Here is a 21,804-nt window from a genome sequence, read left to right on the forward strand (position 1 = left end):
TAACAGAGAGGAAGAAAGGAATGGAGGAGAGGAGGAAGGGAGGGAGAAAGGGTGGGAGGGAGAAAGGGGGGATAGGAGGGAGGAAAGAAAAAAAAGAAAGAACAGGATATGGGTAATCACAGTGAGTTGTTTGGGAGGGAGTCAGTATTAAATAAAGACGGACTTCACTAAGATGAGATCTGAGCAAAGTAAGCAGTTGAAAGGGTATACCAAGATGATTCATGGTATAGAATTTTATACTAGTATACTTATAGAACTTATTTATTTAGAAATTTAATTGTTACCCAAAGTGCAAATATAAAATAAACCCTCACAAATTCAGAACTAACAGTCTGGGTTTTTCTTTTTTTAATCTTCTATAAACTTATGATAAGAAATATCATATCATATGAGTTTATTTTTAATATATTTTTAGTACGGAAGTTATGAACTTAGAAATCATGCACATGTGTAGAATTACCATGTAACAACCCTTCACCAACACACCACGATGTTGTGGAACTTTTGTTACAGCTTATGAGGTAATATCAGCAGACTATTACCACTAACTATGGTCCATGGCATACATTTGGCATATTTTTTCCATAACCCCTGTTATTAACACAGTACATCTTTGGCAATGATGCAAGAATATTACACTATTGCTGTCAACTATAGTCCATAAGTTTCATTAGTTGTATTTTTCTCATGCTCTTCCACATTCCCACTGCCCTGCAATAGTGATGTGCATCTGTTCTAATTCCCAGAAGGACATTCTTGAATTTGTACTATTAATCATAATTCTCATCCACCTCTGGGTTCATTATGCTGTTCAATCCCTAATTATTTAGCTTTCTTTCAATTGACATTCACTTCCCTAGACTACTCTTTTCAGCCACAATCCCATTTATAAACTAGCTGCTACTCACTATAATGTGTTACCATCAGCTCTAGCCATTTCCACACATTTACATGTGTAAATTAACTCAGTCAAGTTAATTAAAGCTTCTACATACATTGAACATCAGTACTCCTTTGCCATCCTTTTCTTATCTCCTAATAACCTATACTCTAGGTTTTAACTCCATGCATTTATTCTTCATATTTAGTTCATATTAGTGAGACCATGAAATATTTGCCCTTTTTGCCAGGCTTATTTCACTTAGCATAATGTTTTTCATATTCATCCATGTTACATGTGTCCCAGTTTCATTTCTTCTTATAGGATCAAAGTTTTCCATCATATGTATATACCACACCTTGTTTATCCGATCATTGGTTGATGGACACTTGAGTTGCCATCTTTTGGCAATTGTGAGCAATGCCACTATGAACATCAGTGTACGGATGACTGTTCATGTGACAGTTTTCAGTTTTTCTGGATATATTCCTAGTCAATGAATGGCTGGATCATATGGCAGTTCTATATTTAGCTTCCTGAGGAATCACCTAAGTGTCTTCAATAGAGACTACCATTTTACAGTCCCATCGACAGTGAAGGAGTGTTCCTATTTCTTATTTTTTTAAATAATGGCCATTGGATGCAGCAAGAGATAATGTCATTGTTGTTTTGATTTGTATTTCCCTGATAGTGATATTGAACATGTTTTCATGTGCTTTTTGGCCATTGGTATATCCTCTTTGGAGAAATGTCTATTTAAGTTTTTGCCCATTTTTAAATTGGACTGCTTGCTCTTTTATTGTTGAGTTGTATGATCTCCTTATACAGAATGAAAATCAAACACTTATCTGATATCCTATTGAATGGGTTGCCTTTGCAACTTCTTGACAAAGTCCTTTGAAGCACAAGTGTTTAAGTTTAAGGTGGCTGCATTTGTCCATATTTTCTTTCATTGCTTATTTTTTGATGTAAGGTTTAAGAATGTATCAAATATCACCAGATCTTGAAGATATTTTCTTACATTTTCTTCTAGGAACTTCATGGTTCTAGATTTTATATTTACGTCTTTGATCCATTTTGGGTTCATTTTTATATAAGGTGTGAGATAGGGGTCTTCTTTCTTTCTTTTGTATATGACTATCTAGTTCTCCCAGCACCATTTGTTGAATAGACTGTTCTGCCCCGCTGGTTGGGTTTGAGAGGCTTGTCAAAAATCACTTGACCATAGATGTGAGAATCTGAGCCATTAATTTGGTTCCATTGGTCTATCTTTATGCCAATACCATGATGTTTTTACCACTGTAGCTAGATTATATGATTTAAAGTCCAGAAGTGAAAGTCCTCCAACTTTGTTTTTCCTTTTTTAAGATGTTTATGCCTATTTGAAGCCCCTTACCTTCCAAATAAATTTGGTAATTGTGTTTTCCATTTGTTTAAAAATGCTGGTGGAATTTTTTGTCAGAATTGCATTGAATCTGTGTATCAATTTGGGTAGAATTGACATCTTAATGATTTTCAGTCTTCCAATCCGTGAACATGGAATGTTCTTCCAATTATTTAGGTCTTTTTTAAAAAATTACTTTTAGTTTGTAGTTTTTAGCATTGTAGTTTTCTGATTACAGTTGCTTTACATCCTTGGTTTAGTTTATTTGTAAATATTTTATTCTTTTAGTTGTTATTCTAAATAGAATTTTTCCTGAATTCTTCCTCAGATTTTGCATTACTATCTTATAAAACAGCACTGATTTTTGCATATTGATCTTGTATCCTGACACTCTACTGAATTAGCTTATTAGTTCTAGCAGCTTCATTGTAAATTTTTTGGGACTTTCCAGGTATAGTGTCATATCATCTGTGTACAGTGAAAATTTTACATCTTTCTTTCTTATTTGGATGCCTTTTATTTCTTTTTCTTATCTGATTGCCCTAGCTAGAACCTCTAATGCAATACTGAACAACAGGGGTGGCCATGGGCATCCTTATCTTGTCCTTGACCTCAATGGGAAAGGTTTCAATCTTTCACCATTGAGTGCAATGTTAGCTGTGGGTTTCTCATTTATGGTCTTTACCATGTCGAGAAAGTTTCCTTTGATACTTATCTTTTGGAGTTTTTTTTAATCAAGAAAGGATGCTGGCTTTTGTCGAATGCCTTTTCTACATCAATTGATGGGATCATGTGAATTTTCTTCTTTAATTTATTTATGTGGTATATTATGCTGACTGATTTTCTTGTGTTGAGCCTGCCTTGCATATCTGGTATAAAACCCATTTGATCATGATGAACAATTCATGTAATGTGTTGTTGGATTCAGTTAGCACATATTTTGTTGAGGATACTTGCATCCATATTCATTAGGGAAACAGGTCTGTAATTTTCTTGTTTTGTAGTATCTTTACCTGGCTTTGGTATTAGGGTGATATTGGCTTTATTGAATGAGTTTGGCAGTGTTACCTCTAGTTCAATTTTTTTGGAAGAGCTTGAGTAAGATTGGTATTAATTCTTCTTTGAATGCTCAGTAGTACTCACCTGTGAAACCTTTTGGTCTTGTGCTCTCATTTTGGGGAGTAGTTTGATGACTGTTTTGACTCCCTTACTTGTGATTGATTTGTTGAGGTCTCTAATTCTTCTAGGGTCAGTGAAGGTTGTTTGTACATTCCTGGGAAGTTCTCCATTTCGTCTAAATTGTCTAGTTTGTTGTCGTATAGTTGTTTATGGTATTCTTTTATGATCTCTTTTATTCTCTGGGGTCAGTAGTTATGTCCCTATTTTCATTTTTAAATTTACTTATTTGCATCTTCTCTCTTGTTTTCTGTCATTTGAACCAAGGGTTTGTCAATTTGTTAGTCTTCCTGAAGAACCAATTTTTGGTTTTGTTAATTTTCTCAATTGCATTTACTTCTGCTCTCATCATTGTTAGGTGGTTGATTTTAGCGTTTTCTTCTTTTTTAGTGTAAGCATTGAGGGATATAAATTTTCCTATCAGCAGAGACTTTGCTGCACCCCATAGGTTCTGATATGTTTTGTTCTTGTTTTCATTCATCTCAAGATATTGATTGATTTCTCTCACAATTTCTTCTTTGACCCACTGATTGTTTGAGTCATTTTTTTAATCTCCATGTATTTGTGAATTTCCCTTTTTTGCTGCCTCTTGTTGATGTCCAATTTTATTCCATTATGATCAAAGGAAGTACTTTGTATAATATCATTCTTCTTGAATTTTTTGATATCTACTTTGTACACAACATTTGGTCTATCTTGGAGAAACATTTATGATCACTTGAGAAGAATGTATATCTTGCTGTTTGGGGATGCAATGTTCTGTATATATCTATTAGGTTTAGTCCATTTATCGTATTATTCAAGCTCTCTTTTTCTTTATTAACCCTCTCCCTAGATGTTCTATCCAGTGCTGAGAGTGGTGTACTGAAGGCTTTAACTATTATTGTAGAGAAATTTATTTCTCCCTTCAGTTTTGCCAGTGTTTGCCTCGTGTATCTTGTGGCATCCTGGTTAAGTGCATATACATTTATGATTATTGTTTCTTCCTGGTGAATTCACCATTTTATTAATATATAATGTCCTTCCTTGTCTCTATAACAGTTTTGCTCTTAAAGTCTATTTTTATCTAATATAAGGATAGCTACTCCAGCAATTTTTTTTTTTGTTGTTGTTGTTACTGCATGCCTGGAGTATTTTTTCCAGCCTTTTACTTTCAACCTATTGGTATCCTTGGGTCAAAAGTCTCTTGTAGACAACATATACAATGCTCATATTTTCTTATCCATTCTGCCAGTCTGTGTCCATTGATTGTAGAGTTTCATCAATTAACATTCAATGTTATTTTTGTAAAGGCAATTTTATTCACCCACTTTGACCTTTGGGTTTTGTGGTAGTTTGATATAGTTATGAATTCCAAAAAGAAATACTGGATTATGCTTGTAAACTGATCTTTTCCTCTGGGCATATTAGATCATATTGGATTCAGAGGTTTACTCAATTAAGTAATTAGGTAAACCTCTTGTGCCAGTAGGTCATTGAGTCCCTACCCCTTGGTGGGTGTGGACTCACAGATAAAAGACATGGCCAAGGACAGAGTTGAGGGTTTTTGATTTGGTGATTTGATGTTGGAGTTTGATACTGAATCCTTAAGCTGGAGCCCCAGGAAGTAAGCACACAGAGGAGAGAGAGGCAAGACCCTGAAAGGGAGGAACCCAGGAATCCTGAACCCTGTAAGATGTTAGCAGCCATCTTGCTCCAACACGTGGAAGTAGACTTTGGCAAGGGAAGTAATTCATGCTTTATTGCCTGGTGTCTGTAAGCTCCTACACCAAATAAATATCCTTTATAAAAACAAACCATTTCTGGAATTTTGCATCAGCACCATTTTGGCTGGCTAATACAGGTTTTATGTGTCATATTTCATTCTCACCACTCGTTTTACACATTTAGTTACTTTAATGGATATAATCTTCATTTCTAGACTCTCTCCTAAACTGCTCTCATCTGCCTTTTCTTTTTAGACCATAACATTTCCTTTAGTATTTCCTGCAAAACTAGTCTTTTGGTAACAAGCTATCTCAGTTTGTGCTTATCTGTGAATATTCTAAATTTGCCCAATTTTTGAAAGACAATCTTGCCAGATATAAAATTCTTGGCTGGCAGTTTTTCTCTTGCAATGTCTTAAATATGTCATATCACTGCATTCTTGCTTCCATGGTTTCTGATGAGAAATCGGCACTCAATCTTATTGAGTATCCCTTATATGTTGTGCATCATTTTCTCTTGCTTCTCTCTGAATTCTCTCTTTGTCTTTGATGTTTGACATTAAGATGTGTCTTAGAGTTGGTCTATTCAGATTTATTCAGATGGGAGTACATTGTACTTCTTGGACACAGATATCTGTGTCCTTCAGTAGAGTTTGGAAATCTGTGGATTACTTCTTCAAATATTCCTTCTGCTCCTTTTCCCTTCTTTTCTCCTTCTGAGACACCCTGATACATATGTTTGCATATCTCTTGCCATCGTGTAGTTCCCCAAAACTCTGTTAAATTTTTTCCACTAGTTTCTTCATATGTTCTTTTGTATGTTCACTTTCATGTCTTCAAGCTCACTGAACCTTTCTTTTGCCTCCTCAAATCTGCCACCAGTGTTTTCTTTTCTCTTTTTATAACTTTATTTTCAGAACTTACATTAGACATTTCTTATTTTCAAAATCCATCCTTCACAGAGAAGGCAAGAAATTTCTTAAGTCCATCTTTGCGTTGTTTTCAGATTCTTTCGAAGTAAAATTTTTAGTTAAGAGAACTCTTTCTTTGCTTGGCTCACATCCTTTGAAGAACAAATTGGTGCTAACTGTCCAGATGTCAGAGTTCTGCAGATCCATGCTGGACTCTTGCCTTGTGAAATCAGCCATATCAAGGTTTAGGTTTGAAGAACTTAGATACTTTTTCCCTGGTCTCTTTGGGGTGGGTTTCATTGTAAGAATGGTAAAACTGTTCTTCAGAAAGGACAGAAAGTTTCTATTTTAACCATGACACTCAAATGTTCTGTTGCATGTTTTACAAGTAATCAACAATATGCTTCTGGAGTCTTTGTACTTTTTTACAATTTTTACTTTTTTAAACTGAATTTTTTTGCTTCTCAATGAAGAAGTTTCTGTATTTGGGGTATCATTCTGGGCTTGGATTTGAGACACACTCAAGAGTTATCCAGCACCAGCAACTGGAAGCAGTATAGAGATGTTTCTCCAAAAGTGCCTTTATCACAGGAGATAGCAGGCCAGGCAACTGGCTTGTAGCTTCCACTGAATGGCCTCAAAGTAGTGTTTCTGTCCCATCATGCTGTTGCTGTTTCAATGCTGTGAAAACCAGGTGAAAAAATAAGTATATATTTAATTTCATTTATTGTATCTTTCATTCCCATAAGATCTGCTATTTTTCTATGTATGCCTTCAAAATTTTTGTGCTCATCCAGTGTCTTCTTAATATCCTGGTGAAAAAGGAAGTGTATTTTTTTTTTTTGCTTTAAAAAAAAACAACGGATCAATTGATACATATTAATAAAGCATACAATTCATTCAAAGCATGCAATGGGTGGTATTTCCTATAATCATGTAGTTGTGCATTCATCACTTCCATCACTTCTGGAGCATTTTCATTTTTTCAATAATAATAATAAACAAAAAACGGTCAAACAAACAAGGAAATTCCTCACATCTCAGTCTCTCTGTGCTTCCCCCACTGTACATGGCTTCTCTTTCTGGCTGTTCTATCCAAAGTGTATAAATAAAAGTGTATAATCAATGGCTTTTAGTATAATTGCAATGTTGTATATTCCTCATCTCAAAAATTTTAGAATGATTTCATTATGCCAAAAAGAAAGACTCCACACTGCTTAGCATCCTTCCTTATACCTACATAACCACTAATCTCCTTTATTTTTATAAATTGATTTATATTTACATTTTATATAAATGGAGTAATACAATATGTAGTACTCTGTCTGGTTTTTCACTTAGTGTAATGGGTGTTTTTTGTCTGATATTAACATTTTGCACTATTAATTACACTTGTTTGGCTTCAAAGAAAAATGGTCTTACATATGCAATTCTACCCATATTCATATTTCACATAATATATGTATATTTCACATAACATATTTAGTTCATAACAGGTCAGTCATACAGTACTTGTCCTTTTGTGTCTGGCTTGCTTCATTAAACATAATGTCCTCCAGATTCATCCATATTGTCATATGTTTCATGGCTTCATTTCTTCTTACTGCTAGATAATATTCCATTGTGTGTACACTTCACAATTTGTATATCCATTCATCAGTTGACAGACACCTGGGTTGTTTCCAAGTTTTGGCTATCCCTGCCACTGCACTGAATAACACTGCTAGAACATTGGTGTGCAGATATCTGTTCATGTCACTGCTCTCAGTTCTTCTGGATATATGCCTAGTAATGGTATTGCCAGGTCCCATGGTAAGTCTATATTCAACTTCCTTAAGAACTGCCAAACAGTCCTGCACAATGATTGTACCATTCTACATTCCCACCTGCATGAATATGTGTTCCTATCTCTTCATATCCTCTCCAACATTTACAGTTTAAAAAATTTTTAATAGCAGCCAATCCAATAGGTATGAAATGATATCTCTTTGCAGTTTTGATATGCATTTCCCTAATTGCTAGTGATGTTGAACATTTTTTCATGTGTTTCTTTGCCATTTTTATTTTTTCTTTGGATAGTTGTCTTTTCATCTTTTGCCCATTTTTTAATCAGATATTTTGTATTTTTTACTGTTGAGTTTCTGAATTGTATGATCTCATGTTTATTATAGATATTGAACCCTTATCAGAAATATGATTACCAAATATTTTCTCCAATTGAGTTGTCTGCCTTTCACCCTTTTGACAAATTCCTTTAAGGTACAAAAGTGAATTTTGAGGAGGTCCCATTTATCTTTTTTTTGTTGTTGTTGCTTGTGCTTTGGGCATAAGGTTTAAGAAACTATCACCTTCCCCAAGATCTTGAAGACTTCCAACATTTTCTTCTAGGAGTTTTATAATTGTTATTTTTATGTTTAAGTCATAGTTATATTTTGAGCTAATTTTTGTATAAGGTGTGAGGTAGGGGTCTTCTTTCTTTTGAATATGGCTCTCCAGTTCTCCCAGCTCCATTTGTTGAATAGACTGTTCTGGTGCAGCTGGAAGGGCTTAAAAAATTTGTAAAAAAAAAAAAAACAAAAAAAAACACTTGCTTGTAGATGTGAGAGTCAGTTTCTGAGTTCTTGATTCACTGCATTGGTCAATCTGTCCTTAAGCCAGTACCATGCTATTTTTACCAGTGTAGCTAATTACTTTGCTTTAATGTCATGAGTGAGAGTCCTCCAACTTCATTCTGCTTTTTTCAGATTTCTTATTTATTTTATTTTATTTTATTTTATTTTTTTGCTATTCGGGACCCCTTACCCTTCCAAATAAATTTAATTTTTGGCTTTTCAATTTCTGCAAAAATGACTTATGGGATATTTATTGGGATTGCATTGAATCTGTAAATCAGTTTGGGTAGAATTAACATCTTAACAATATTTAGTCTTCCACTTATGTAGTTAGATCATCAATTTTAGCTCTTCCTTCTTTTTTTCATGTAAGCGTTGAGGGCTATAAATTTCCCTCCCAGCCCTGCCTTTGCAGTGTCACATAGGTTTTGATATTTTGTGTTCTCAATTTCATTTGTCTCAAGATATTTGCTGCATTCTCTTGCAATTTCTTCTTTGACCCACTGATTAAGAGTCTGTTATTTAATCTTCATATGTTTTTGAATTTTCCCTTTTTCTGTTCATTATTGATTTCCAGTTTCATTCTGTTATGATCAGAGAAAGTATTTTGTGTAATTTCATTATTTTTTAAATTTATTGAGACCTGACTTGTGATCCAGTATATGGTGTATCTTGGAGAACAATCCATGAGCACTTGAAAAGAATGTGTACCCTGCTGTTTGGGGGGTGCAATGCTTTATAGATGTCTCTTAAGTCTAGTTCATTTATCATGTTATTCAAGTTCTCTGTTTGTTTATTTATCCTCTGTCCAGATGTACTGTCCAATACTGAGAGTGGTGTATTGAAATCTCCAACTATTATTTTAACGACATCTATTTCTCCCTTCAGCTTTGCCAGTGGGTACCTAATATATCTTGCAGCACTGAGGCTAGGTGCATAAATAGTTAGAATAATTATTTCTTTGTGTTGAATTGCCTCTTTTATTAATGTATAATGACATTCTTTACCCCTTACAACAATTTTGTATTTAAAATCTATTTTGTCTGATATTAGTATTGCTACTCCAGCTCTTTTTTTGGTTACTATTGGCATGGAATATCTTTTTCCAACCTTTTCTTTTATCCTGGTTGCGTCCTTACATCTGAGGTGAGTCTCTTTTAGACAACATAAAAACATGGTATTTTTTAATCCATTCTATCAGTCTGTGTCTTTTGACTGGGGAGTCAAGCCCTTAACATTCAATGTTGTAGCTGTAAAGGCATTTACTTACTTCATCCATTTTTACTTTTTGCTTTCTGTTTTCATAGCATACTATAGTCTATCTTTTACCCTTTGTAATATTCTTCATTTCTACATTCTCCAAGTTTCTTACTTTTGCTTTTTTCCTTTCAGGATGCAAGACTTCCTTTAGTATCTCTTGTAATTCTGGTCTTTTGGTAACATATTCTATCAGTTTTTGTTTGTCTTTGAACTTCCCTTCATTTATGAAGGATAGCTTTGCCAGATACAGAAGTCTTGGCTGGAAATTTTCCTCTTTCAGTATCTTAAATACATCTTACCACTTTCTTTTCTCCTCCATTGTTTCTGATGAGATATTGGCACTTAATCTCATAAGGTTTTCCTTGTATGTGATGCTTTGCTTTTCTTGTGCTGCTTTCAAAATCTTTTTATCTCTGATATTTACCATTCTGAATAGTAGGTTTCTTGGGGTAGGTCTATTTGTGTTTAGTCTGTTTTGGGGGTGCTTTCCTTCTTGGATATTGATATTTGTGTCTTTCATAAGGGTAGGGAAGTTTTTTGTCATTATTTCCTCAAATATTCTTCTTGCCCCTTTTCCCTTTTCTTTTCCTTCAAGGACATGAAAATGCTTATGTTTTTGCATTTCATGTTGTTATGCAATTCCCTGAGACTCTGTTCCATTTTTCCATTCTCTTCTCTTTTTTGTTCTTCTGTCTTTTCTAGTTCAGATGCACTGTCTTCAGAATCACTAATTCTGTCTTCAAGCAATTCAATTCACCTCTTATGTGCCTCTAATATATTTTTCTTTTTTTTTTTTAAAGATTTATTTTTATTTATTTAATTCCCCTCCCCTCCCCTCCCCCGGTTGTCTGTTTTCTGTGTTTTTTTGCTGCGTCTTGTTTCTTTGTCCGCTTCTGTTGTCGTCAGCGGCACGGGAAGTGTGGGCGGCGCCATTCCTTGGCAGGCTGCTCCCTCCTTCGCACTGGGTGGCTCTCCTTACGGGTGCACTCCTTGCGCGTGGGCTCCCCTACGCGGGGGACACCCCTGTGTAGCACAGGCACTCCTTGCGCGCATCAGCACAGCACACGGGCCAGCTCCACACGGGTCAAGGAGGCCCGGGGCTTTAACCGCGGACCTCCCATGTGGTAGACAGATGCCCTAACCACTGGGCCAAAGTCCGTTTCCCCTATTTTTCTTTTTATTTTTTGAAAATATTACATTCAAAAAATGTAAGAGGTCCCCATATACCCCTACACCCCTTTAATGTATTTTTAATCTCATCCATTCTGTTTTTCATTCTAATAAGGTCTGTTACTTTTCTTTGCAGTATTTCAAATTGTTCTTTATTGTCACCCAGTGATTTTTAATATCCTTTACCTTTTTAGTCACATATTCTTTCAATTCTTTGAAGTCATTTGAGATTGTTGTGTGATCATCATTGATTAATTGTCTTAAATCCTGAATCTCTTCAGGATATTTGGTTTGTTCCTTTGGCTGGGCCATCTCTTCCTGTTTCATACTATGGCTTGTAATTTTTTGCTGATGTCTAGGCCACCTGATATATTAATGAATTTACTCTGATGGCCAATTATTCTCTCTTGCCTATTGTTATCATTTTTTCACAACTCTTTGATATTTGGTTGCACTTCCCTAAGTCTTTAAAATTGCCCAGCTTAAGTTACCAAAATCATGCCAGGGATTCAATATTGGTGTGTGCAGACCTTTTCCCACATGTGGGGTAAAGAGAGCTCTAAAAGCTGTTTTCATCCATGTAACTTCCAGATCAGCCAACAGATGGCGCTTGTTGGTGTACCTTTCCACAGAGGTAAATCTCTCTTGGTTTTCCTTTGTTCTTTTCTGGCCAGAGCTGAGATTCAAAGTGGGTTCTTCTGGCTGAATTCACTAAAGAAAAGTCACCCAACTTCAACTCCCTTTTCCTTGTAACAGCTGGCAGAGGGGAAGACTTCTGCTGTCCTCTCAGTCAGCTGCAATGAGCCAGCAGTTTTATCCTCTCTGAAAATCTTGGGATTGGGGGACTGGAGCCCTTCCCTGTGACCAGGAGGTTTAGTAACTCACAGTTTGTTGTTTCAGCTTCTTTGTATCTGTTTCCCTCACCCTCCTGGGTGTTGTGAAGCACTGTCCTGGTCTGCTGATCCCTAAAGCAGTTCCCAGGGGCAGTTTTTGGCTCTTCCTCCATTGTTTTTGTGAGAGCTGAGCTTTATCTGCCTAATCCAATGCCATGCTCACACAATCCCCTCAGAAGTGTATTTTAAATTTCATGTATTGTGCCCATCATTCCCCTAAGACCTATTTTTTTGTGTATGCCTTCAAATTCTTCTTTTTGCTCACTCAGTATCTTCTTAATATCCTTAATCTGTTTAGCAATCTCATTACATTTATTAAGGAGTTATGTTTGAACATCTATGATTAGTTGTCTCAACTCTTTTTTGTCATGTGGAGGCTTATCTTGTTCCTTTGGCTGTGATATATCTTTCTGATTCTTAGTAAGGAATGTAATTTTTTGTTGGTGTTTTTGCCCTCTGGCTTACTGTATGTATTTATTCTGGGTATGGCTTCTCTCTTTTGTTTAGAGTTTTCTTGCCCTTTCTCCCACACTGGTTTTGTAGTAGAAGCTGAGGATGTTGTTGCTGCTGTAATCTGTGAAGCCTGAAGCTGTCTGCCCCAGGGACAGATGAAATTTCTTCCACCTTTCTCCTTTACCAGGGGTAGGGAAGGATCCACATCTGTGTGTAATAATCCAAGTTACGCAGGCAAAACTGTCTGTAGTTCCCTGGAGAGAACTGATAAAGCTTCATGCCCCATCCTCCCCTGCCTGGGGCAGGGATGGAGCTGCAAATGTGGATAATAATCTATGCCATATAGGTCCAAAATGACAGCAGTTGCCCAGGTAGACTGACACAGCACCAGCCCCCTTTCCCCCCTTCCAGGAAATGGAATGGACCCTCAGGAGTGTTCAGCTATCTAATCTTTGTGGGCCAAATACACCTGTTGCTGCCTTGAGAGGCTGAGGGTGTATACTGTCCTTTCTGCCCTTTAGGGAGTGGAGATGGAACCACAGGCACCCAACAGTTCAGTCTGTGTAAGCCAGAAGTGCCTGCCATTGTCTGGAGAGCCTGGTACAGGTTCTTCCAGCTTCCTCCCTGCCAGAGGTGGGCCTGGGGCTGCGGTTAGAGCTGCAATCTATTCTGAGTGGAAAGAAGCCTGTGCCTACTGTCATTGTGATTTTCAATCCGCCCTACTTCCCCTCATGCCAGGGGCAGAGTTGAAATGGCAACTACCAACCTCTTTCCAACTTGGACAGATTAAAACTTTAGCTGTTCTTAGGTTATACTTTAGCCAGCTGAATTTACTCCTCAGTAGCTGAATTCGGTGTCCTATCATCTCTTCCTCCCCCATTTCTGGGAAATGGAACTTTCATCTCCAGTCATGGAATAGCTCCAGAGGTGGCTTCGGCCACCAGTGGAGGATGATCACTGGCTGAGCATCGGCTTCTGCAGCATGGAATGCTCTACTCATGCAACTTCTTTGCAAATGAAGTCTCCTTCTTCCATTCTTTCAAGGATGTTGCAGGATGTTCTTTTGATCTCCTGGGCCCCCCAAACAGGTACTTTAGATAGCTCTGGGTGATTACTAATTGCCCAGTAGGATGAGTTGACTCTTGGAAGCACCTTACTCAGTCACCATCTTGCCCCACTCCTCCCCATATGATTTTATTTTTATAAAATATAAATAAGACAGAGTGTGAGTCTGGGTACCATTTTAATTTAAATTCTATTTGATATTTGTATTGAATATACTACATAAATTATAATATGGTCATGTCCAATGGAAGGACATAGTTCATATTTCTACATTATACATTTTATTAATATCATGATCATTTACAGTGGAAAAGGATCCAAGTGAAAATATCATGGGATCATGAAATAATCATTGGCAGAATTTGAGGAGATTTTAAATGTATAATAGATACTAACAATAGTCCAAAGTTATTTGCACTTTGATAATATTCTATTTGTTGGCATTTTAATATATCTATTTACATTTTTTGGTGCCATAGCTCTTTAACTCTCTGCATTTTTCCCCCTCTCTGATAACAGCATTAAGTACTCAACAGATCCTTTCATTGAGTTAGGAATAATGTGACTCACTATTCTCATGGAAGGGATACTTGTTTATCACCTATTAAATGCCAAATACTATACTAAATGAATTTTTATTTAATGAAATAAAAATTTCATTAAAACAATAAACTTCAGTAAACTCTCTAATAGATTAGTGGGGGAAAACATGGGAAAATAAATACAATGCAATATAAATGTACTAATTCTATCTAATCTTTGCTGAAAATGTTATACCTATAGCTCTCTTTATTTTCAATACTATTAGAAAGATACTAATTATAAATTGGCCCTTTAGGTAAAAAGCAGAGTGGTTAAATAGCTTGCGCATAACACAAGGATAGAGTTTGGATTTGAACCCAGACCTTCAGACTGCATAGACTGCTGTATTAACTTTATTATCTGTTTGTTCAGAAGCAAGGTGACTAACCCAGGCTGGGAATGAGTCTGAAAAAGTTTCAGAGAGAAGATGGCAGCTGAACAGGGTCTTATGGATGAGTATTTACTAGGCTGAGAAGACAGGAAGAACTTTTAACTCAGTAGAATGCCTTGTGAAAAGGCAGTGAGACTCACAACTGCATCTTATACAAGATACGGCAAATGGTGTCTTTGGGTGAGAAGTGCGATGAAGTGGGAAGAGACTCAAATAGAAATAGAGGTGATAGTCAATTTATTGAAGATTTTTATGCCTTGCTAGGATTTAATCTTTTAGTACAGGAATGGCAAGTAAGTTTCATATTGAAAGTCAACACTCATTTGTAAGTAAGGGCTTGTAGTCTCAAGACATTGCTTTTAGAGTAGTGTGGAGAATTAATTGGAAGGAAGTGATGTGATCTGAGGAAAGGTTTAGAAGACTATTATAATAACTTAGAGATAAGTTCTGAACAACGGTGAGGTAGAGAAGATGCAGTAATGAGAAATATTTAGGAAACAGAATTGCTAGTACTTGGTAATTGTTTAGGTATGAGAAGTGATAGAGAAGAGGAAGGAGAAATTGAAAGAACATCTCAAATTTTAGCTGAGTTCTTGGATGGATATTGTGTATATTAAATGAGATAAGGGAATAAAGAAGAGAAATATATTTGGTAGTGGACATGGGAAAGTGACTTATATTCTATATTGTACATTGTGTGGTATCAAAATGGGAATCCATCTTTCTCAAAATGACTAAATATTCTATTCATTTATTTCACATTTGATTCTATCTTATTGTGGTGTATGATTTTTGTAAAGCACTGTAAATATTTTCTGTAAAAAGAAAGAATATACCAAGTAACAAATTGTTTATAACAAAATATAAATGTTGAAGATGTTTATGGAAATTTTGATCTAGTTGCAGCCTTCATTCAGTAAATGTTTGCTGAATTGAGCAAATGGTGAATGCAGTCAATTGCAGCTTTTCTCAGCTACTCCAAATTACCTTAGAAGTTTCTCTTGGTGGCTCTTTTTAATGAAGCTCCATATCTGTCTTCTGCAGTGACAAGGACGGTGTGTGCAGAACAATGTGATGGCAGGTGCTACGGACCCTACGTCAGTGACTGCTGCCATCGAGAATGTGCAGGAGGCTGCTCCGGACCTAAGGACACTGACTGCTTTGTATGTTTGGGAGTCCTCCCTTTTAATCTACTTTCCTCTCTCCGCTCCTTGTTTGACCTAGGCACATTGACTCTATTATCTTATTATAATATAGCTATTGATTAATTAGGATTATTCTGTTCCATTAAATGAATTATATATTCTGATATAATTTATGTTAAAAATAAGATTAATTAGAGAACTCAAAGAACATATTGAGGTATCTTTAAAATAACAATAACATCCTTTCCAAAATTTGCAATGATTATTTGTCTATATTGTGTTGTTGAGTCCTTCTGTAGGGGTACTTGCATTTTATTTCTTGAATACAAATTTCAAGTTTATTGCAAATGAATTTATGAATTTAAGTATTTTTCCAGTTTATATTGTTTACAAACTTATGTTACTTATTCAAAATTTATAAGATTTACAAATGCACATCTAAAGCAATTTATATGCTAATCTCTGAGATTTTTATTTCAGAAAAGGACACTTGTTTAAAATTAACATGGATAGCTTGGTGGGAATACTGTTAAATTACATATTGATATCATTGATACAGTTCTTTATATTATTTTGTATACATGAAGTAAATTCCATGAGTCATACATAGTTAACCCAATTTCATACACACAGAACAATAATTTAGTCTACTTTTAAGTTAAAAATCATAAAAATAAGGAATTGTTTTTTATTGTTAAAAAGCAGCTCCGGAATTTATTTTTGCTTTTCCTCCTCTCAGATATCGAGTGAGACAAATATGCTTAGATTTGAACATTCTTCTTTTGTTTTCTAATTGACACAATTCCTGAAACAAGCTGAATAAAAATTCAGTTAGTGTGTTATAAATAGTAACATCTTAATTTCCTTAATGACATAAACAGCTTAGTTTTTCTACCCTAATTCTAAAGTGATACAAAAATATGTGTTACAGAAGCAAGTAGGGCTGAGGAAGGAAGAAATTACAATGTTAAATATTTAAGGAAGATATTCATTAGATCTTGAACTGAGAGCCTTATTCTTGTGTATTTCCATACATGGGATTAACAGTTGATTTTGAGGAATAGTAGAACACTGCAGGTTTTTGTTGTATTCACAGTTCCAAAGCACTAACAACAACCACAACAAAATACCAAAAATAACAACAACAACAAAAAAACAATTCACTTGTTTTTTTACTGCATTTTTCTCATGGTTCTATTATCACCATAAGCAGAGGGTTCAGTGAGCTTCAAGAAAACTCATTCCATTATTTCATGCAATGGTCCAGTGATTCCACTTTGGCTTTTGATACAGAATGTTCAAGAGTATTAGATCAAGGCAATGTTGGAAGTTACATAATTTTTGTATACTGTCTGGAAGGTAAACGTGTCTTATTCCTCCAGCTTATGTTTCTTTGTTCCCAAGCAATGTATGTACAATACTGCATAAAGTATGATAGTAAAGCAATTATGGGAACACATGAGGTTTTATACTCATAAATTAAAACTTACTAAGTTTTCTAGATTGGTTTTTAATAGAGTCTTCTTGAAAAGTGTCATCTTAGTGAATAAAGTATCATCAGTGAATCTCATTCTGATTATGTATCTAGTAGACCATCATCAGGGAACTGTCATGTTTGTGATAAAGTACTTGCTAAAACAACAATTGATGAAGCAAATGTTTTGAGGAAACAGAATAAATTAATGTTTATTAATAACCATACATACAATTTATGATAAAATGTGAAACATAACTGCAGTTCACATTAGCTTGCATTCCAAGGTATCATTTATTCCTTTTGTTAATCAGACGTTTATATATATATACATATGTACTATTTTCTTATCAAATGCCTAATTCTCAGGGGGGTAATTTTGTTTTCAGTTTTTCTTAATTTGAAAATAGTAACAGATTGATATCTCGGTATGAATATATGTCAGTAGAAATGAACTATCTTACTTTAATTTGGTGGTTTTTATTGCATAGTGTGGCGTTATGAAAAAGACCATGCAAGAAATGATATCATATTATTTACGTACTGGCAACCATGGCTACCTCTTTACATTTTTGTATTATGTAACTTTATATTGACTAGTCACTCTCCAGGGCCTTTTCAAGTGAAGTTTAAATTGTCACCATAGTGTTTCTTCATGGTATAATGATAATGATTACATTTAACATGTAACTTAAGACACTGAACTCTCCAAATGCCACCTCAAAAGAAAGTCTAGTGTGTAGGGTTGTGGGTTTAGTTGTCAGTGCCAGATTCTAATAATGTTAGTGCCAGAGTCACAAATGCTTTGAATAGGTGTGAGCTTAAATAATTCTTTCTTAGCTAACTTTATTTAAACCAATTCTCAGTTTAGAAATTTTAGATAGCTACTAAGCAATTAGAATACTAGCAACAGTTAGAATACTAGTAACCATAAAAGGTATGTTTACTGATATTTAAAAAAGAGTTTGTAAAGTTGTGGAGGTCCAAACAAATTTGTATTTAAAAAATAAGTGACTCAAATTATAAAATTTTGCAGTACATATGAAATTGATATATTCTAAGAGGAAAGGGTTAATCCAGCAAAGAATACATTTCCTCACAAAACTGTGCAGATATGTTCTTTAAGAAGTATTATGGAGGTTATTTTTAAATGAAAGTAATATTTGTTATATTGTAGGCCTGCATGAATTTCAATGACAGTGGAGCATGTGTGACTCAGTGTCCCCAAACTTTTGTCTACAACCCCACCACCTTTCAGTTGGAGCACAACTTCAATGCAAAGTACACATATGGAGCCTTCTGTGTCAAGAAATGCCCACGTAAGTAACAGAATAAGAATAGTCAAATTAATTAGATCAACATTTAAAAACAAATGAATTTCATGTAAACTCATTTCAATTTGTAACTTGTAACAATTTTGGTTGTGTGTGCTATTGCTCCCATTTCACAGATAAAGAAACTCAAAAAATTAAAGTGATTGGCCTAAAGTTTCATAATAAAGAATGGCATATTTGCGGTTAGGGTGCAGCACTGTTGAGTCTTAATCTCTTGTTATCCTTGCTATAGCTCAATTTTTCTGCAAACATGCTGCTTCTAAAAAAAAAAGTTATTAAGAGACAGGAAGCTATATAATGAATGGGACCTCCTAATAAGAATGAATTTTTACCTAAAATTATTTATGATTACCTGCTTGTTCTTTAATGTGTCACATTGTAATTTTAACATCAAATCTAAACTTAAACAATAACAAAAGATATAGAGAGTATGTTAAGTGGTACCTCACCTAGTGGACCTAAAGGGATCTGCTTACCTTTCATTATGGATTCAGTATAAAATATGGGCTGATATTTCCTTGAGTCAATTAATATATTTTGATTAACTATAGGACATTTTCTTGATGTTTTACAGATTGTAAAGGATGAAAAAAATCAAATTTGTCCACATAATAATTTAAAATAAGGGTACTGCATACAGATATTGTGGCTTTCCTCACTTTGTACATGTGATGCAGTAGGAAGTGTAAGGAATGTGAGATTAGAGTGGCTGTGAGTTCTTAAGTTGCTCACTTCATTATTTATATGATTTTAAGTAAGACATTGAGTTTCCTATTTCCTTATTTTTCTTTCCAAGAGTTATTGTAAGGATTAGAGGAATAGGAAATAAGCATCAGAGGATTAGTATTAAAAAAGTGTTTGGAAACATAATTGTAATCGTTATTATACATTTCTGTATATTGGTTAAAAGTAATTGTTCCACACAATTTCTATGTGTGTGTGTGTGTATGTATGTATGTGTGTGTGTGTGTGTGTGTGTGTATCACATTTCTGTTGGGTCTTGCCCCCAAAGCATGGTTTGCCCAACCTGGAGATGGTTTGAGAAGATAAGGACATCTAGCTCTTAAATACTGGTCCCTGTATCAGAATTGAAATCCAAAAACTTGAAATACCAAACAGTTTTGAAAATCATTTGGGTGCAAAACCTGAGCTGACCTAATATAAGACTGTTTATAATATTTATGTATTCCATTTGGCATAAATTGCTTCAGAAATGTGAAGGCATTTAATTATGGGGTATTGCTCAAGATCTTACTTGCAGAAAGGTAGTTATTTAATACATAGTATATGCACCTGTTGCAGATTGATTCTCCTGAGACAGATTAGATAATCAGGAAGTGTTCTTAGAAGCAGTATCTGTGGAGAAAGGCAAGGAAGCAGTTTTAAACAGTGGTACATTTCAATAAAGTGCCTTTTTCATAGCGGAATCTCTCTGGTAGATGATAACTTGAAATACAAAGATCACCACACTCTGTGCCTACTCCCATGGATTTTCACACATCCCTCTACCCCAGACTCCCTTTAAAATCCTCAGATTTTTCAATCTTCTTCCAGGCCAAGGCAGGTCAGGTCAGCACATATTTATATTTATAAATATTATATATATTGTTTCAAGAAATATATCTTTATATGTATTTTCTAATCTCAGGACACTTCTCTTTCCACAAAATGAATGACCAGGAGCACTACCCAGATCTATACCCTTTGGTAGGATTTTCCCTTGCCACAGTCATTCAAGTCTACACTTGAGTGAGGCCACAAGACAGCCACCATCATTTTCAGCTTGCACCCACTTTCCAAGCTTAGCATTTGTCTTTTTCTTTTAGCTTGTCCTAAGTGCACTCTCTCTGCCTCCATGCAGCCATAGGTGAATAATAAAGGAATCTGGTTCACCTGCTTATGCAGTTTACTTGTGCCAATGCCCTTGCTCATATCCAGTCACAGTTGTGCTGCTTCCCTCCTACCATGGCCTGCAGGGGGATCTGCTCAATATTATTACTTCATGGTTTTGACAGAACCTGTTCTTGATGGGCAGTTCTGGGTACACAGACAACTGATGACCTGTAGTTAAGTTCTTCATATTTACCAGGACCCAGAAGTAAATCAAAAGCTGTTCAATGGTGTACCATTCTGTGTTGTAGATGGCATAGCTTAGCTCTAGAATCCTAGAGGTCACTGTTGTGATTTTCCTGTGGTGACTTACCATAATTCCACATGGCACATTTTGCCACCGTAGTTACTTCCAATGCCATAGAGCTGTTTGGGTTGCATGTTTATATGGCCTGAGTAGCAGGCCTGTTTGCACAACAGTCTGGATCTATGCCAGATCCTTTCCTGATCTGGGCCACCCTCCAAGCTGGAAGTCTTCAGTATCAGGGCATATTGGACCAGGCATGGAATATGCTGCCTCCAGAATCCAAAGTGGCCTAGCAGGTGTTGTGTTTCATCTTTCCTTGTGGGAGGTTCTATATGCAATAATCTGACCTTTGTTTAAGAAGGGATGCCCTGGCATATCCCAGATCACTGAACTCTTAAACATTTTATATATGTAGCAGTTAATAAGATGTTCTTGGTCCATTTAGTATAACTTTCCTAAAGTACTGTCATTTCAAATTTCATTTTGTTTCCTCATGGAAAAATATGAGGAAAGTTCCTGTGGGTCGCCTTCGAAAGAGATAATGCATCTTAAGCATTCCTCCTAAATATGATGTGTACTTTCTTGATCCATGGTAGTTTAACTTAAGCTTCATTTGTGCTTCATGTAACTTGAAGTATTTTTAGACTGTAAACTTGCATCATGACATGAAATGAAGTGGGACTATTGAAAAACACAAACTAAATTTCATGTAGTTTCCTAAGACTAAGATAAATTCACTATCTTGGGGGCAATTCAGGGAGTGAAGGAGTAGCCAAGCAAGTACGAGCTGTTGCTAATACACACTGCCCTCAGATTTGAATGTGGATGTTCAGAGATGCTATTTCAGGTCGAGAATTAAGTTTACAAACATCTAACATATATTATTATATGGTAAGCACCAAGATATTTAGATAGAATTATTTTAGGGGAAGAGACATATGCACTACAACTGATGCTAATCATCTTGAACCCCTAAAATTTCTTGGTTTGCTGAACTTTAACATTATTGTTTAACTTTTCTACACAGATAACTTTGTGGTAGATTCCAGTTCTTGTGTGCGTGCCTGCCCTAGTTCCAAGATGGAAGTGGAAGAAAATGGGATTAAAATGTGTAAACCTTGCACTGATATTTGTCCAAAAGGTAAGTGATAGCTCTTATTATTTCAGTAAGAACAAAGCTTTTTCAGTGAGATCAAAGCTTTTCATTCACTTTTTAAAAGGATGACCCAAG

The 21,804-nt window shown here is 35.4% G+C and overlaps 1 protein-coding gene across 9 annotated transcripts in view; it reads left to right on the forward strand.

Moving 5' to 3' along the window:
- Positions 1-21,804, forward strand: part of ERBB4 (erb-b2 receptor tyrosine kinase 4) — a 1,195,692-nt gene that overhangs the window by 836,316 nt on the left and 337,572 nt on the right. For all 9 annotated transcript variants that reach the window (XM_058300185.2, XM_058300187.2, XM_058300190.2 and 6 more), the window contains exons 6-8: positions 15,528-15,646; positions 18,280-18,421; positions 21,601-21,714. In XM_058300185.2, the coding sequence (XP_058156168.1) occupies positions 15,528-15,646; positions 18,280-18,421; positions 21,601-21,714 (375 nt within the window). The remainder of the gene's footprint in view (positions 1-15,527; positions 15,647-18,279; positions 18,422-21,600; positions 21,715-21,804) is intronic.

This window comes from Dasypus novemcinctus, chromosome 7, assembly GCF_030445035.2.
Source record: "Dasypus novemcinctus isolate mDasNov1 chromosome 7, mDasNov1.1.hap2, whole genome shotgun sequence".
Taxonomy (NCBI): domain Eukaryota; kingdom Metazoa; phylum Chordata; class Mammalia; order Cingulata; family Dasypodidae; genus Dasypus; species Dasypus novemcinctus.